The sequence below is a fragment of the Onychostoma macrolepis genome, chromosome 10, assembly GCF_012432095.1.
Source record: "Onychostoma macrolepis isolate SWU-2019 chromosome 10, ASM1243209v1, whole genome shotgun sequence".
NCBI classification, from domain to species: domain Eukaryota; kingdom Metazoa; phylum Chordata; class Actinopteri; order Cypriniformes; family Cyprinidae; genus Onychostoma; species Onychostoma macrolepis.
This window is the reverse complement of record NC_081164.1, coordinates 18831611-18851204: the sequence shown is the minus strand read 5'-3', so window position 1 is coordinate 18851204 and position 19594 is coordinate 18831611. Positions and strand designations below refer to the sequence as shown.

The 19594-nt window shown below is 38.1% G+C and overlaps 1 protein-coding gene across 2 annotated transcripts; it reads right to left on the bottom strand.

Moving 5' to 3' along the window:
• Window positions 1-1125: 1125 nt before the first annotated feature.
• Window positions 1126-19323, bottom strand: vezf1a (vascular endothelial zinc finger 1a). Of its 2 annotated transcripts, XM_058789211.1 has the most exons (6): window positions 19193-19323; window positions 9288-10057; window positions 6445-6514; window positions 6078-6243; window positions 4233-4268; window positions 1127-3991 (listed from the first exon to the last, which is right to left on the bottom strand). In XM_058789211.1, the coding sequence occupies exons 1-6, from the start codon at window positions 19226-19228 to the stop codon at window positions 3627-3629; spliced, it is 1443 nt and encodes a 480-aa protein (XP_058645194.1). In that variant the 5' UTR covers window positions 19229-19323; the 3' UTR covers window positions 1127-3626. The 2 variants fall into 2 exon arrangements, with proteins under 2 accessions (XP_058645195.1, XP_058645194.1); XM_058789212.1 differs by lacking the exon at window positions 4233-4268 and having other exon boundaries at window positions 1126-3991.
• Between the last annotated feature and the right edge of the window lie 271 nt (window positions 19324-19594).

The following is a 19594-nucleotide window of genomic DNA, read 5'->3' as shown; positions in this document are numbered from 1 at the left end:
TTTCAATGGGGCTCATTGTCTTTTATCCCCGTTGTGAGGCGACAGTGAGGGGTGAAACAAAAGACCTTGAACCCGAAGCACCTGCTCATGGACACGAGATTAAACCCAGGGCTGATTGTATTGGGATCCCAGGGGCGCGTCACGCCTGATCAAATGATGCGGCAAGCGTGAGGCCGTGAACGCGCACCAATGGAGCCAATGCACATGGAAATGAGTCCTAACGACCAATATGAGATTCGCGAAGAAAGAAAAGGCAGCATGTAAGATTAAGGAACTAGTGTGGGGGGAGGGGAACACTGGAACAGGGCCAGATGGAGAGCCATGAATTAGAGATGAAAGAGGATTTTTCTTTTTTTTTTTGGGGTGAGGTTCATGCATTGAGAAAACGCTCATATGTGATGTGCAATGCCTGATGCTGTACTGATGCAAAATCAAGTGTTGCCTAGGCTGAGAGTGCACGCTGGTCAACTGCACTCCCATTGGCCAGACTCCGAATTTCCTGTGTAACTTTACAAAGAGACTTCTAGCAAAATATTTTATTCATATAATCCTTATATAAATGCTTTTAACACATTAAAGATCACATTTTCAGATAAGACTTTCCACTTTTTTGACCAGCAAAAAAAAAATTTTTTTTTTTATTTTAGATGCAAAATAAATTAATTAAAAACTAAATCTATAACAACAACAGTGTCTAGTGTAATCCTGATATAAATCCAGAAGCTAGTTTAACCATTTCAGATCAGGGTCTCCATATTTGAGCAGCAAAATCATTTTTTATAATTGTTTTTGGACCAGAATCATTTGTAGATCCGCACAAACAAGATTGCATTGACTAAGAGGCCAATTAAAAATCTGAGCATAATAAGAAATAGAATAGAAATTTTAGTGCCTAGAAATCTCCATTTTAATACTGCTATTTCTTGATTTTGCAGAGAACCTGTCAAACAAAGGTACATCTGTGTGAAGAGAGCAAGAAAGTTATAAAAGATTAATGTTAACATGAGGTATCAGTTTTGTCATGCAGACAAATGTCTAGATAGAGCTTTTCCAAATTTATGCAATGAATTTTGGCATTGCTAAGAATAAATGCTTGTAGATCTCTCTCGAATGCTTGTTTTACAGTTTTTTTTTTTATTTAGACAACCCAAATAAAAGGCACATAAACATTGCGCATGTTTACATAATTATTTCTGACAAACTTACATTTAAAAAAAATGTAGGAATGTTTTTCTTCCTGCTACTCAGAAAGCCTAGTCTTCATATATACAAAATTACCATTGTTAATGTACTAATACAAAAGTTTTATAAAAGGTTATTTTGCTTTTCTTTGCTCACATTGTCTATCTGTACTCTAAGATCTTCTGAGCTAAACACTTCTGTACAAACATATACATTCAACTGCTTTCACAGGGGCTCCAAAAATCATCCAGTTCATCAACTGAATCAAAACAAACACCATTAGACTCAATTCGAAAATGTTCACTTCATTGGATTTCATAATTGGTTTCAATTTGGCAAATAAAAGAGGCAATTGTAATGCATCTACCATGAAATGCATAAACGTGCATTCTCACTCTCCCACAAACTAAACTATGGAAACATGCTTTTGTTCTAGTGTGATAGGAGAATCAAATGCCTCACACACGTTCACAAACACACACGGATCAGGGATTCATTGTGTCTGATCAGGAAAAAGCATCCCCTTCCTGAGACTCAGTGCTGGGGTGGACGGCATCCATTCAGACACTCCAGATCGTCACATCACAGGCTGTGGCGGGAAAACTATCCACAAAAAATTGCATACAAGTCAAATAATTAGTGTTTTCACTACAGCAGTCTCTTCTCTCTGGCATCTGCTCCATCCACAGGAAGCATGTAGAGGAAGTTGCCGACATAATGTACCTAAATTCCCTCACATTGGTGGCAGATCTGTGTAGTGAGTGACAGCTCACTCTTCCTACTTATACTGTTGTGTTTTATTAACACAAAATGATTCAACTCTTCAGTCCACACAGACCAGCACACAGTGTAGAAATTTGGCGAGTCTGTAAACATTCTCCATTATTTCAGACCGAAGACGTGCTTTTATGTTAAATGGTGCTTCTGGGCTTTAGCTACAGGAAAATACTATCATCTACAGAGTCCAAACTACTGGAGCCAAATAAAATGAGCAGGATGGTGCTGCTGTTGAAATAACACATAAAATAACCATAAAACAAAACAAACCTAAAACATAAACAAAAAACGAAAATGAACACAAAACAGAAAACTTACAAAAACATAAAAAAACAAGCAAAAAAACTAAAGAAAATAAATAAAAATTAAAACCTTAAAACAAACTAACAAAAAAAAAAAAAAAAAAAAAATCAAAGTGAAATATATTTACAAACAAACATGAATAATTCCAAGGCATTTTCCTGGAATTATTCATGTTCATTTCCTATTCTCAGCCCCATTTCCTTTGTAGAACATGTTTTTAGAACAGGGATCTTACAAACATCATATAAAAATACAAAAAACAAGGTTATAAAATACTTTTAACAGGCAAAAGTCCAAATTAAAACTTTAAAGGGTGTCAGCGCGGTACTCCAACCAATAGATGGCCCTGTTAGATATGAGCTGGTTACCAACAGCTCATAAACCCTATCCCAAATGACACACTTGGCCCTTATGGTCCTCTTCTGAGTCCACACTTTGGTGAAGAAATGCTGCACAGACTGTGGAGTAGTAGTCTGCTGTGAAGTCGGTGCGCTCTTGAGCACCTTTCTCAATAATAAAATGACAATTTGGATACTCTACATCTTCATGGACTTTGTAGATCCGCACAAACAAAGACCATGGGATAGTAGCAACTACATCAAGTGCACCATTTGGGACACATCTTGATATTCATATTTAGATAATACTGCCTCTTTAGACTAGGGATATGCTTTCAGTGCAAGACTCTCTTTCCTTACTCCAAACGCTTTCTTCTGTATGCAATAAAAAAAATTAAAAAAAGAATAAAAAAAACATGCGACAGCTAATAATGGCCACGTAAACTATAAGAGAACGAAGCTGCCCTCCCCTCATAAAAACTAAAAGGAAGCAAACAGTGTCATGACGAACACCATTAATTAAAAAAAAGTTCTCTACGGTACCTCTTCAGAGTTGTCACACACAAAAAAAAAAAAAAACCGCACGCACGCACACACTCACACCCCTGCGCAAAATCGAAATAATGCAAAAGATATTTTAAAAATCCTCCCTCCCAATGGAAGCAACAGTCCATTTCAATCAAATTTCCTTAAATACTGATTAGCAGGTTACACTTCAACATCATTGAAGAACCCACCGGCACTCTGCTTATTAAAAAAAAAAGTGTTCGAAATGCACATCAATTATTGCATTTGTCCTTAAAAACGTCTGTCGTTGGGGATTGAAGTGCTCAGAGGAGCTTGGGAAATGCCCCGCTACAGAGCTGCTCACCAGGTGCGAAAACGCAAACATACTCGAAGGCCAGAGAGAGTTGGAAATCCGTGCAAATCTTCTGCTAGTGTTGCAATGTAGATGGGTTTGTTCGCGCCACTCAGACGTCAGAAGCACAGCAGTCAGGGCAAAAATGCTGGTCAGCGCCCCCGGTTCTACCAGTGAGAAGATGGCAAGACTTGGGACAGGAAGGGCATAGTGTCCATAGGTCTCATGGCAATGTTGAGCGGGGCGCCGATGTTCATGGGCATGGGCATGGGAGTGGTGATGGCCACCGGATGGGCGATGTTCATGGGCGCTGTGGCTGGGATGTTGACGGATGCGATGTTCACAGGGCCGGTGATGGTAACCGGGTGCTGCAGGCTGACGGGAGACGTGATGTTGACCGTGTTGGTAGAGATGTTCATCTGGGCTGCTATTGTAACAGGGTTGCTGGTGTTGCCGCGGTTCATTGCAGAGGTGATTGGGGCTGTGGCTGAGACCGGTGTAGTGGAGGCAGAGTTGCAGACTTCAGTATTGTCTGTAGAGCACGGAGAAAGAGACAGGAGAAGCGTTAGAACTTGTGTTGGGGATTTGTGTGTATTCTGTTCCCGAACTCTCCCGGTATCTAGACTGCCGTGGCAAACGACCTAGACCAGTAGATATATGTGAGCATTTGTGTTTGAACTTCCTGTTATCAACAGCAGGGACAGAAGAGAGCAAACTGTTATTGTGTGTGTACATCTGCTTTTCCACCTTTTTTTGTTTCGTTTCATTTTTACCTTTTCGGAGCCCTGAGTGGTTCCACTGCCAATCTCCTATTTAGAAACAGACAGAGGGTTATGATGGGCAGGCAGCTGCCTGCAGTGATGCATTATGGGGCTTTTAGCAATGCAGGGCTGCAGTATTTATGCACAGTGTGAATTCAGACATGACTATTGTGTTAAAATCGGAGAAATTTTAATTGAATGTGAATGTTTCAGGTTCAATACAGGTTAAGCTCTATCGACAGATGTAGATGTTAGCACAGAAAAAAAATCTCATTCACCAGTTTGCAAAAACAAGCAAAAATTCGTTGTCTATTATAAGGGCATTACTGTTAAAAATTCTTTGAATTATGAGGTGCTAAACAATATGATATTATATAACTATACAATAATATAAATAATATAGAATAATTCAATTTGCACCAATTTATATCTGTTTTTAACATATATTTTAAATATATAAGAATATAATAAACTAATATACATACAATTTTCTGTCACATTATATGATATTATTGTACTATATTATAAAAAATACTTGAATATACTTTTAATATAATAGAATTACAATATAATATTCTGTGGTAATCAACAGAATGATCACAGGTTCTGTCGATAAAGAGAGAATTTGTCTTGAAACCAGAACATTCAGAGATTTTAGCTACTGAATTATACAGTTCTACCAAATTCTAACACACTACGGAAAAAAAAAGACACTCAGTCAACAACAACAAAAAATTTTGCTAATCATGATCAAGAAATTAAAAAAATGTAAAAAAAAAAAAAAAAACTAAACTACATGACAGAGATAGATTATGGGATGGGGATCAGTGGGTTAATTCATGAAAAAAATCCATAAGAACATGTAATGGCACCTATCACTAAATAGCACAACAGCTCTGAGATATACTGAGACCTCAGGTATGAATTTGAGCAAACTCTACCCATTAAATTCTAATTAAAGTAAATGACAGAACAAATTTGTAGAGTGCAGCTAACCTCTTTTCAATCCTTGCAGTAGACCTGCCCCTTGACCTACTCCTGACCTTGTCGTACACATCCTTAGAAAGGATCCGGTTCAGAGCAGTTTCTGCCTAAAGCAAAGCACTGGTCTTCTCCACTGACATGCTTGACTAACTTAACATCTGAACAAACGAGTCAAATGCCATGACCAATGAAACGTGATGGACTGCACAACCAAACAACTCTCAAGAATCACGGTGAAACAATCCCAAACATAAATGATGCCAATGGCACAGGACTTTGAATGAAAAAGAATCTTGGAAGCCATGTTGAAGTATCATTCTGAACAGAAATGCCCAAAAAATGGCTTCAAATGGCCCTCGTGTCCACTTTACAGAGACTTTGTGCTTCTTCAGATACCCATATTTGTCCATCTAAGAAAAAGCAACTCTGCACTGGCTCCTAAAACCTACTTTTGTCAATTTAAGAACCTGTAACCTCATATGCCAGGGACGGGATAATGTCCAAACCAAGTGAAGTTTTCAGAATAACTTGTGATGTCATGAAAACACTGAATTAAATTATTGCAGATGTTAAAATATGTTCTGAAAAGTTGTAGGACTTAAGCCCACAACAGAGTATAATTTATTGTAAGCAGATTGCGTAAAAATCTCCCAACTGTGCTTGCAAAGTCACTTCTCAAACTAGTGCACTTGAGTGTATAGGAGAGTTTGGGAGCTATAGGGACAGTAAAGAGCTCAGAGGAAAGGATGAACAGAGTGTTAGTAGAAAGATGTTGGAGCTAGGGCTACATGAGTCACCCAGAGAGGCTGGGAGAGTCGTTATACAGACTACCGGCTGATTGGCTGATGGGGCAGCCAATCACGTTGCACTTACCTTTGTTACAGGCATTGCTGAAGTTGCTCTGGCCATGTGTTTTTAAGTGGCTGGTGATGTAGGCGGCGCTCAGCATCTTTCCGCACACGTTACAAGTGACTTTCCCTTCGTGCCGAATCATATGCGACCGAAGTCTGTCTTTGGTGGCAAAGGCTGATGTACAGGCCTATAATGGACATGCAGAATTATATCATTTACAGTACAAATTCAATCAGTTTTCTTTAAATTATCCAAATTGATGCAAGCCACATTAAGTCCTCAATATTAACCCTCTACGGGGTTCGAAACTTTAGTTGCTAGCAATTAAAGATGGGAAAAGTTGTGAGGCTCAACTGAATAAATCGGATAAATGGGTTCCTGTTCTTACCGTTACTTGGCATTTGAAAGGTCTCTCCGAGGAATGAACATGCTTCACATGGCAGCTGAGATGGTCAGGCCTGAAAAGAGAGGGAAAAATGAAAAACATGGTAAGAAGGAAAACAGCATCAAGTTTCTGTAACAAAGCCACTGGATTTTGGTACCAGCTGCATCTGTGTGCATTTCATAAAAACAAAACCAGCAGGCTCAGGTGCTGTACTTTGCCTCTGAGAGACAGTTTTGACGAGTCCGCCTCTGAGCTGCAGATTCATCAGCTGCCGTGAGCTAGAAAGCATGCTTGCAGATGTGGCATACAGTAAATATTGGCCTATACCAGCAACAACTCACTGTTCACAGCTGCTAACATAACAAAATGATACTTTCACACTGGAGGTTTTGGTGTGAACATAAGTTTGATTGTCCATATGGTTTGGTTTTAATGTTTAGTAAGAAAACTCAAGCTGCATAAAACTGTAAAAAAATTTTTTAGAAAGATTTTTCTTGGTAAGGATGCATGAAATATAGCAAAAGTGACAGTAAAAACATTTATAATGTTACAAAATATTTCTATTTCAAATAAATGCTGTTCTAATGAACTTTCTATTCATCAAAGTATCCGGAAAAAAAATGTTTCACAGTTTCCATAAAAATAAGCAGCACAACTGTTTTCAACATTGATAATAATGAGCAACAAATCAGTATATAAGAACTGGAATAATGATGCTGAAAATTCAGCTTTATTATCACAGGGATAAATTACATTTGAATATATATACACAAATAGAAAATGGCTATTTTAAATTGTAATAATATTTCAGAATAGTACACATTTACTGAATTTTTGATAAAATAAAAAAGTAAAAAAATTAAATTAAATTAACTTGAATTAATATTTTAGCTTTATCATTTTAATTTAGTTTAACTTGATGTACTAAAATAACTAAAACCGACATTAAAAAAAAACAATCAATTAAAACTGAAGTAAAAAATGAAAATATACAAATTAAAAACTAATTCAAACCAATAATAACTATATTAGTCAAGCAGTATCTGTCAATCAAATAATATAATAATTTTAAATACTATCTATTTTAATAGCTCAAAGACACCAAAATAACACAACATTCAGATTTAAACTTTTGCTACTTCACAACTTCCTCTCATATTCATAACGAAAGTATTTTGCAATCTTACTTCAATGTGGAACAAAATATCAGTGAAAGCAAATGAACAGGGGCATTTGGAGGAGAATAATTTAATTCAGGTTTAAAAACTGCACTAAATATGAATGTGACACGACCTGCCGGAGGAGACTGGGACATTTCGTTTTCAGGTGGTGTTCTCAGAAACAGCCAGAGCTCTAAAAACAGCCCCTTTTATCTCTGTGCTTTGACTTGTGTCAGTGCGTGATTAATAATCCCAGGATTAATTTCAGGGATAGCGAGGCCTCTCCGATGCTTTACCGGACATTCAGGGACGTTATAGACGAACTATAGACGAGACTCCTAAAGCAGCCGTATGTCTGCGGCCCCTGAGTGACTCAAAGGAAACCCCAGCGCTGATCCTCTAAGACAGAACAAACAGGAGGGAAGGAGGGAATAACAGAGGAATAAGAGCACCCCCTCCTCCTTCTGTTCACGCAGACCCTCGGCATGCTGGGCCCTACAAAGGCAGCCAGTCAGATCCATTCACAACAACTATAAATCAGCCAGCAGCAGCCAATAGGAACGAGACGACATTAACATCATCAGAACAGCAGATGGTGGATTCAGCTCGAGCTTTGAACACATATTTCAACAGACATTATCAAACGCCCTGACATCATCAGAATCCACAAACAGCCTCATTTCATGCAGGATGGAAACGAATGACTCAAATTCGCCATTAACGTATACGTTCTAATATTGTTTACAGCGAAGATATATAGTTATTTGTACGGCTTTCTATTAAGAACTGGTTCTTAGTCAGAACCAACATTAAATCCTTTTTAAATGACTAACCAACATTAAGTCAATCAATTAACAATTATACCAAGCTACCACATCTACAGTGCAAAATGATGCCTTTTAGCTCAGATCTGAGCTTGTAGGCTAATTATCAGAAACCTTAAAGTTGCAATGTGATCATTGCAGCCCAATATGCAAACAAATTACTCTAATGAGCCAGTTCTTTTAAATTAATCAGTAAAAACACTCAAATATCAGTCTCTCAAACCAAAGCAGTTTATGGTTTGAATCATTTTGAGCTGCTCCAAAACAAAGATTATTTATTAACTTGAAATGAACTGTTACCGTACTCAAAACTTGTGATAGTTCAGTTAATTCAGTTTAATTACTGTTTTTAAAAGCTACTGATTTCTTTTTTTAAACAACTTCATCAATGATGTAATAAATGACAATTAATAACATAAATAATAAAAAAACGAAATACACTACTGGGCAAATGTATGTGGTCGGTAAGAGTTTTTATGTTCTTGAAAAAAAATCTCTTTTGTTTATTGTGGCTCCCTTTATTATCAAAAACAGTAATAACTAATGTTGTGAAAAATTATTACAATTCAACCTTTTTCTTTTCAATTTATTTTTAAATGTAATTTATTTCTGTGATGGAAAATCTGAATTTTCAGCAGCAATTAGTCTTCAGTGTCACATGATCCTTCAGAAATCATTCTAATATACTGATTTACTGAAACATTTCTTATTACAATCAATGTTGAAAACAGCATGTGTTGCGTAATATTTTTTTGGAAACAGTAATAATTATTTTTAAAGATTCTTGGATGACTAGAAAGTTCAAAAGAACAGCAATTATTTCAATATGAATATATTACATTATGTTATATTATATACATACCTCGAGAATCCCTTTCCGCACACAGAACAGACGTAGGGTTTGTGGACGCCTCCGTCATGTGAACGCACGTGGTACGTCATGCGATCTTTCCTCTTGAAGCGCTGTTGGCATATAGGACACTCGAACGGTTTTTCGTCCGAGTGTGACAGCTTGTGCCGGTTCAGATGGTAAACGTCCCGGAAGGCTTTCCCGCACATTTCACAGCCGTGGTTCTTCTTTACGGGCTTGGGTGGCTTTTTGGGGGCACTGTGTTGGGTCACGTTGGACATGGACGTCGGGGACATGACAGTAGAGGCAGAGGATGTGGAAGTGGTCGCCGTGGAAAAGATGCCAGCGATGGTTGAAATGTAGGCAGGGTCGCCCGTGGTCTCACGGGGCATAGTGGAGATGAGCGGGACCATGGTCGGTGCCGCTTGCGCCGTCTTTTTGGGTCTGGACACCATTTTGATGCCGGTGTGGCAGGACTCATGCCGGCGGAGGTGGTAGCTGTCGCGGAAGGCCTTGTTGCAGTAGCCGCAGATGAATGGCGTCTTGCTCTTGTGCTCTTTCTTGATCACGGGCATTGGACCACCTCCTCCGGCATTGCCACCCCCTCCTCCCCCCGTCCCGCTGGCTACGTTGTCCTTGAGGAGCTCAGCGGCGCTGACGGGGGGCTTGTGGTCCAGAGGAATGGGCATCACAGGCTTCTGGTCCTGCGGCTCAGAGTTCAGCAGGGGCAGCAGGCTGTTTGGGGCCACCTGGTGCTGGTGGTGAAGGGCTTCATTAGCCTGCTGGAAGGAGAAGACAGAACCAGACAGGAAGGTTAAAAACGGTGATGCGCTGACCAAATAAACAAACAAACAAACAAACAAATAAAATCAATATTGACCAAAATTATGGCTGATAGACATGTGCTAGAGAGAGAAATTCTGTGCTAAATAATTACAAACAATAAATAATAGAATAAAATGCTAAATAATGCGACAGAATGAGACAAATTTATAATAATAATAAACAAGTATATCAGAATAATAAAATAAAAAACAAACAATAATAAAAATAATGGACTAAATAAAATGAAAATAATAGAATGAAATAAAAATGGAATACTAAATAAAACAAATAGAATAATGAGATAATGAATTAATCCCCCAAAATAAATCATTTTAAACTGATTGTTGTTGAAAATCCGCTTAAACTTTAAAGCACAGTCATGTACGGCAACGCCCCCAAAAATAAGTTCAGAGAAATATTATAAATCCAAACCCGTTTTATTTGTTTACCACAGGTTTAAGTATTTATGATATACATAAGGATTTTAACATGTTTTAATTTAAATCAGACATCAAAACACTGTATCTTACAGTACAAAAGATGGATAACTTTAAAGGGTCAGTTCACCCAAAAATGAAAATTAGCCTGTGTTTTACTCACCCTCAAAGCATCCTAGGTTTATGTGACTTTCTTCTTTCAGATGAATCCAATCAGAGTTGCATTAAAAATTGTCCTGGCCCCTCCAAGCCTTACAATGGGGGTAAGCGGGTGTTTTTTGTCAACAGTTCTGAAGACGTGAAATAAAGTGCGTGCCTCTGTAATAAAACGTGCCTCACACGGCTCCAGGGGGGTGAACAAAGGCCTCCTGTAGCGAATCCATGTGTTTTTCTAAGATAAATATTCATATTTCAAACGTAATAAACAAATTTTTCTCACTTCCACAAACTGCCGGTCTCCTCTTGGCTTGTATCGAAATCCTCCGACATTTTTCTTTACAAATCCTCATTTTGTGCTTCTAATTCGTGATCGGCGTTTTGCTTTGTTCTCTCTCTGCGCTCATCACTAATCACGCAACACCGACGTCCTACGTCATCCGCCAGGACTGCTTCTACATACCACAGTCAGCGGAAGTGAGATTATTATGTTTGAAATATGGATATATATATATATATATATATATATAAAAACGCATGGATTTGCTACAGGACCCCTTTATTCACACCCTGGAGCCGTGTGAGGCATGTTTTATTACGGATGCATGCACTTTATTTCATGTCTTCTGAACTGTTGACAATAAAACACCTGCTTACCCCCATTGTAAGGCTTGGAGGGGCCAGGACTATATTTAATATAACTCCGATTGGATTCGTCTGAAAGAAAGTCACATACACCTAGGATGCTTCGAGGGTGAGTAAAACACAGGCTAATTTTAATTTTTGGGTGAATTAACCCTTTAATACTTATGTAACCTGGCATATTCTTTAAATTAGAAAAACAACTTTAATATATGTAGTAAATAATAATGATAATAATAATAATAATAATAATAATATATAACCCTGGACCACAAAACCAGTCATAAGGGTAAATTTCTTTCAATGAGATTTATACATCATCTAAAAGCTGAATACATAAGCTTTCCATTTATGTATGGTTTGTTAGGATAGGACACTATTTGGTCGAGATGCAACTATTTGAAAATCTGGAATCTGAGGGTGCAAATAAATCAAAATACTGAGAAAATCGCCTTTAAAGTTGTCCAAATGATACAAAATATCATCATGGAACATGATCTTTACATAATATCCTAATGATTTGATAATTTTGACCCATACAATGTATTGTTGGCTATTGCTGCAAATATACCCGTGCTACTTATGACTGGTTTTGTGCTCCAGGGTCACATATAATAGAATAGAATTAAATAATAGAATAAATATGCACACATAAGCACACTTTTGCTTTTGCACAGATATACTGAATTTTACTTTTATTTTACTTTTCCTCAGGTAAAAAAACCCCCCCAAAAAACTGTGTTTTAACTCCAGGGCTCCAGTACGTTTGAACAGAGATGAAAAACTCTGATCTTACTGATGTAGATGATAAAGTCCATCTTGCACTGATTTGCTGTATGTGTGTGTGTGTGTGTGTGTGTGTGTGTGTGTGTTCTGTGTTCCCATCAGCACTTCCGGCAGCCTGCGGGGTGACTAACGATGAGCAGAAGTTCAGGAATGAACACACACGCTCACGTTACATACATACAAACACACACTGGACTCGACAGCTGGCAGGAGGAAGAGGTACTGCATTGAGAAACTTCTCATTAAATCAAATGAGTCAAGTTTCCCTCTTCAACCACAGAAATGCATGCTGTGCTAATGACTGGACTCAGAAATCCTGATTCAGAATGATTCACAGTGTTATCGAAAGTGTCATCTGGGCCCCAAACTAATGACACAGATTACGCTGCAGTCGTGATAGAGCACATGCTGGCATGAACGCTGGGTACAGGGCAGAGGCTGTGCGCTCTGATTAACTGAACTCAAAAACAACGTCGGGCCGCTGAGGAATCTAAATCTGTCCGGCGTAAACCGATCTGCTGAGATGCTCCCGGTTCTTCATGTGACTGCAAAATTAACTGTAACACAAGTGAGATGATTCAGCGGGTCAGGAACAAACTCAGCTAAACCTGTGAACGAGATAACAAGGACTTTACAGAGAAAACGAGAGAGTTGTGGCATTTACACTACAGATAGTTGCGTTTGATAGACAGGAATATCAAAGATTTATATTTAGAATTTGATAAGCAATATATTGGCGCTTATGAGATTTCAAAATACATTTTGCACGGCTGAAGGTCCAGATCTCTTCTGTATTAAATGCATTCAGTAAGGATGCATTAAATTGATCAAGTGACAGCAAAGACATTTATAATGTTATAAAAGATTCTATTTCAAATAAATGTTGTTCTTTTGAATCCTGAAAAATATATCAGAAAAACTGTTTTCAATATTGATTATTTAGAAGAAACGTTTCTGGGGCACCAAATCAGCATATTAGAATGACTTATGAACGACACTGAAGACTGGAGTAATGTTGGCCGAAAATTCAGCTTTACTACATTTTATTAAAATAGAAAGCTGTCTAAATTTTATTTTGTAAAAATATTTCTAAATATTACTGTTTTTACTGTACTTTTAATCAACTAAATTAGGGAACATTTTGACCGATAACGAGAACCGAAAATTCTAAAAAGACGATAACCGATATGTTGGCCGATAAATATCCAAATTTTTATTTCATTTTTGAGAGCCTGATTACAAAGTCTCACCATTAAAACAAACAGAAAAAATTACATTTAGTGGCTGATATATCGTGCATCCCTAAATGCAAAAACATTAAAAAAAAATTTCCACCAGCCTCAAACTTCTGAATGGTAATGTACAATTATGTATAAATGGAAAACATGACTTTCACAAATACAATTGATTTTTAAAGTCTACATCTGTGTGAGCCAGATGTTGCCACAGCAGTTAAAATGCATGATGAAATTTTATGATGTGGTTTTGTGACAATACTGACGTACTGTCCTACTACAACTCAAAAAGTGCATATACTTTCCCATTATGAGTGAATTATTTACTTTCAGAGCATAGAAGTATGTGAATTGGGATGCAGCCAACTTGAACACAGTGAAACCCACCTCGCAGGCCTGGAAACAGAGGTGGATGTTTGTTTGTTTGTTTACTGAGGCTTCTGGGAGGACGGATGCACTCCTTTAGTTCTCCTTTACACACACAGAGCAGCATGAGGGATTTGTTTACACAGCCAGGGGCAAAAGCTTCCAGACACTCACTGCTAACCTACATCACAGCCACCTGCCCTGGCAGACACTGATCTCTGAGCCACAACACCAGGACAAACCAGAGGGAAAACAATATACAACGATCACAAACACATCAATTGCCAAACTGGGAGTTTGTGAACGTATGAAAGTTTAATCCAATGCATCGTTGAACAGTCTTCTTAAAGCGGTTCGCCAAAATGAATCCGACTTCTCAACTCTACCACAGCCTGAGGGGCTTAAAAGACCCGATAAAGTGCGGCAAATGCCCTGTTCACCCACTATTGATGTTCAATGGAGCATCTAAAACAGGCACAGCCCCCACAAACCACAGAAACAGCCCCAAACCAGCTTGGTTTAAAAAAAAAAAAAAAAAAAAACTTACCCAAATGCACACAACTAATGAGCAAAAATCAGATGTAGATTTTAAACCATGAATGAAGTCAGAGAAAGGTCAAAGGTGGCATTATTAGTGCTCGGCCCCTGAGGGAACAGCTTCCCCTGGCTTGATAAAACAACAAGGCCTGTCAATTCTCAGAGGCAAGGGAAACATAAGGATGGGTTCACTAGTCTTCCTACAAGCTAATTGATTAGTGAAGTGGACTAGTTAATATTTTTCAACTTGATAAAGAGGGTTTTAGCATGTTGACAGTCTCAAACAACTGCAGATGCTAAAAGCTGTTAATTATGGTCTCTCAAATTTCAAAATATATTATAGTAGACCATAATAGTTTTGTGCAAAAACTAAAAAAGGTACTTTGATATTTAACATGCTTATTTGAGGAATATTTGGCTTGCAAATCATTGCACTGCATTATGTATACAGTATTTTATATATACTGCATATACTGAAAAAATGAGTGTGCCTAAAGTCTTGTAACTGGATGCTAAAACCTCAAATTTGATTAATTTTGTGAAAAAAAAAAAAAAAAGATATTTTGAGATTTAGCATTTTTTATTTATTTAATATCTGTCTTTTAAAGCATTGCATGTTTTTGCATTCAGTTGGTTTGTGTGTTTTAAAAAAAGAAATATTTAAATGTATAAATGCAGACAGGTGTTCTAAAAATCTGAAAATGCAATTGTATTGCCATGCTGTATGAAAGCCAGGGTCTGCTAGACCTTCCTGACTAGAACTTATGGATCCTTTACACATTTCTGAGGTTCTCAGAAGCGAAAGTTGTCATAAATAGGAAAAGTTCTATTGTGGTGATTGGAAACTGCAACACATTTTCTTTTCCAGTTGTATTTGCTCCAATAGGAAAATAAATACTATGTCAAAAATATGACATTACATATGAGGAAAAAATATTATGTTTGACAGAAGCCAGAAAGATTTTAAATTTGCCATCACTCCTTCAGCTGCTATATTCGTAACACACTATTTTTTGAGATGTAATGCCAATGTAACACAAAACTAAGTATAGTGTTATATATTTTTTAAATGAAAATGCACAAAAACTATATTCACGATGTTAATATTTGTGGAAACACGTATTCACAGTCTATGAAAAGGGTCCATCAGTAGATTTTAAAAATATGTAATTTTGCACTAATAAGGAGCGAGTGATGCAGTTGGTCTCTGCAGACGCAGCAAAAAGAGGACACCGCAATTAAGATGCGTGCTCTCCTGCAATCATGGAGAGGGCAGGGTTAAATACCTGACCTCTCGCATTCAGCATCATCCATCCATCTCGCAGGGCTGACCGCGACGCAGGCAGACACAGGACAAGAAAAATGAACGCTTCTTTCTGCTCCTTATTTCATCTGCTCTATTGTGATGGACACAAATCGGAGCGGGGATGCCCTCATGGATCCGCAGGGGGTCTTTGTGCGGGAGTCTTCTCTGATTTGGTTCCTCTATTCATGAGGAGAACTGCATATCTACACACACACACACACACACCTGCTCACTCACTTCCTATAGCATCCCAGTCATCAGTTTACTGGCTACGTCTGGGGATGCAAGTCTAGACTAGGCCGCTGCGCGCGCGTGCGCGTGTGTGTGTGTGTGTGAACTTTGCGAGCGTGTGACGCAGAATGACTGTAGCCCTGCTGCGTCTTCACGCCACTCTGACAATTTTGATACAAATCGGCTCTGAAGGCTGAGGTCAGTGTAACGTAAATAACAGAGAAAACGAGTTCAGCCAGAGAATAAGGAGTTTTGAAAAGCCAGCGGCCGCACAATGGAGATCTGCAACGGGCCCGGGCTGGATGCTGAAACACATGGTAATTCATTTTCGAGTAAAGCTTTCTTAAATTTGAATTTGAAAAGAAACAGCAAAGAAGAAAGGGTGATTAAACGGGCAAGAAAAACAGTATAAAAGGAACAGGGAGCTTGTGGGAAGGCGAACAGCTCATAACACTACACAACCCAGCTGTTTACAACTATTAGACCCTAAATGACAAATCCCAATGCATAATCTCCCTGCAGTTTACACATTTTCACAGACGCATGAAGCTTGTGTTTCACTGGGACTGGGGTGGGCGGTATGACCACAACCTTACATCATGCTATGAGATATTATATCATGGTAACGGAATACATTAAAATGTTTTTTGCTGGAAATTCAACCCCATAATGTCGAATATATTACATAATCATAGCATATGTCTGTTTTTGTCCATAAATAATAGATTAATATTTCACATGATAAAATTTTTTAAATTTAAAATATGAATCTATTATTCTGCCTATTATTAGCCTAATCTATTATTATATCCACAAAAATAGTCAGATATTAATTAGAATTAACTATGATACAATATAAAAACAAAGTGTGTATATAATAAAATAATTGATTATTTTTCAACATTTCAATATTTTTTTTTAAATAATCTATTGATGTAAATGATATAATTTATTGATGTAAAGTGTTTTACCTCAATATATTATTCAACACACATTCATCGTTGAGTGAGTAGAAATATAAAAAACATTTGAAGTCACTGTAAAAGTGCTGGTATGATGTTAAAACCAAAGCTTTGAAAAAATTTCATTTGACACATTCATACCGTTTCTTGATATACAGCATCATACCACCCAACCCAAACTGTGACACTGCATGAAACATTTGAGAAAGTGTCCCAACAAACATTTCCACTCTGGTGGGTCGACTGTGGCTCCAAAAACATTCTTAGATCCCAGACGGTCGGACGTCACCACTTTCATTCATCATGAAAATTTCATCATTTGAAAATTTCAAATATGAAAGACTAAAGCTGTTAGGCACTAAAGGCAAGATGCGGATGGGCCCCGGAGATGATGGAGCAGGTCTGAGTCGTGTCTCGTCTGTGCTGTGCGTCTGATCAACAAATGAAGTGTGTTTTATGAGTCAGTGACTCATGAGTCACAAACCTACCTCAGCTTGATGATAAATGGATTACGGGAATTCTACTTTCTCTAGGCTACACTAGGTCATGATGGGTCACAATGATCGACTAGCTGTCCAATAACTGATTAGTGAGGTCAACTAGTTTATCAAAAAGCCCAACTAAACCAGGTCAACTTTTAAAAAGTGCATCCCAAGACACCTGAAGGATATGCCCTGTCTCTAAACACCCACTGAAGTTATTCACCTTCAAAGTAAGGTTTACCATCAGAAAAGCTTCTGCAGTCTCACCAAGTTCATGACTAAAGCCCAAAGTCACAACTTTACTATGATGCCCTACCAAAAACACAAGTCAGCCGGATCAATCAGAGCTGCTGTTTTTGCCACAGATTTTAGCCTGATTCATGCTAATCCAAACATCTTTTCAATTACGAAGAGACATAAAAACACAGAAAAAAACCTGTGTGGCGGCATGTGTCGCAGATCAAACTTGTCTAATCTCACTTCCCGAGAACTGACTGTGAAATGACTCAGTCGTGCAGCACTTCAAGGGCAAAACAGGATCCCAAACATCCATTACTTAAGGAAATATGATATCTTGCAAAAAAATGTACATGTTTCTTAGGATCTTTTCAGGAGAGTCATATAGTGAATGTTACATACACTATAACACAAGTAATAAACATACATTAAAAAAAAGACATGCAAAGTAAAGAACAGTTAAGTAAACTCATCCATATGGCTCAAAATGTGATGCAAACACAACATGTTCCCCAGAATAATTTATACTGTAAAACTCTCACTGACATCAAAAGCGCTGTAATCACAAGGCATGATAAATATGGTCTTCAACAATATTAAAATACATGTATCCAGCTGCAGAAAATCGGAGGAACCAGGTGCAATATGAACCAATGCATTTTGTGAAAGGTATAATGAAAAGCAGAAAGTTAAACTAAAGCCCGGAGGATAGAAATGACTAAGAAAGCTAAATGCAATTTGACCAAACACCTCATAAAGTAAGTTTACATGTGAACAAGTTCTCAGGATCTGAGTCACTACAGCGGCTTATTGTACTGTCTGAATTTTTCTGTCCCAAAGCTGATAGATACCACCCCTTTTGACTAATGACTTTTGCTATAATAAGTTGTTATAATCTTATACACATTGTCACTCACAAAAATATTTCCACCAAACTGAAAATGTAAATATTTTTATTACTTGCATTTTTTAAGAATTCACCGACTACAGACATTTTCATAACTTTTTCATACATTGTTTTCTGTAACTTTTCCACTCCTGAAAAATCACAAATGAAAAAAAAAAATGCTCCAGATTTTTCATGACTGTGGGAACATTAGATAGGGGTACTGGTGGAGGTAGAGGTGTAAACACATAAAGAGATTGAGGAATTGATGATGGACTGATCTAGTGAAGGAGAGAAAATAGAAAGATAGACGGGGATAAAGACAGAGGAACAAAAACTGACAAGAGTGAAATATCTATAAAGGAGTGAATAGGGAGATGAATGAACAGATAGAGGCAGAGGAAAAGATCTACAGAGGGAAAGATGGATGGAGACAGTGACAGGATAACAGAGAAATAAAGCGGGATAGATGGAGTACAGACAGAGGAGTAAACAGGGGGACAGAAGGAAAAATCTGCAGATAGAGTAACAAACTGATGCACACAGGGCTGCATCTACAGAGTCAGATAAGAGGGGTAAAGAGGGATATAGGGATAGATCTACAGAGATAAAGGGGTAAACACAGAGATTGAGTGTTACTACATCTAGAGAGGGAGCGCAGCTGGGCGCCTGGGACTCATCTACTATTGTTTTGCTCCAACTGCGCCTTTTCAAATATCTCTGAGGATAAAGCAAACTGAAGCAGGCAGGCCGGTAGCACGAGTGAGCAGCGAGCGGACGGCGTGTGAGTGTGAATGTGCGTGTGTGTTTAAGAGAGAGAGTTTCTCACCTGGAATAAGAAAGAGCTCCAGCTCTGCTCCATCATCGCGTCTCACTCACAGAAACAAAGCGCTCAACATGGCAGAGCGAGACTTCCGCCACCCCGCGGAACGTACCACTCGCTGGAGGGCGGGAATACAACAGCAGTCTGAACGATTTAATGAATAAAACGCTATCCGGTTTTACAGTGTGGTACTTTAAAAACACGTTTATACAGCCTTTGTGGTTCAGTACACTCTGTCTATGCTTCGGGGGTAAATGTCATGAAGTACTGACTATAGTGATTTTCATAACACCCCTATTTTTCATCTTCATCTCGACAGACTCTCGGGACGCTCCAAAAAACAGGAGTGAAGTTGATGAATAGCGTGGAACTGTCGCGAGACTCGTCATAACTCACTGCGCGAGACTG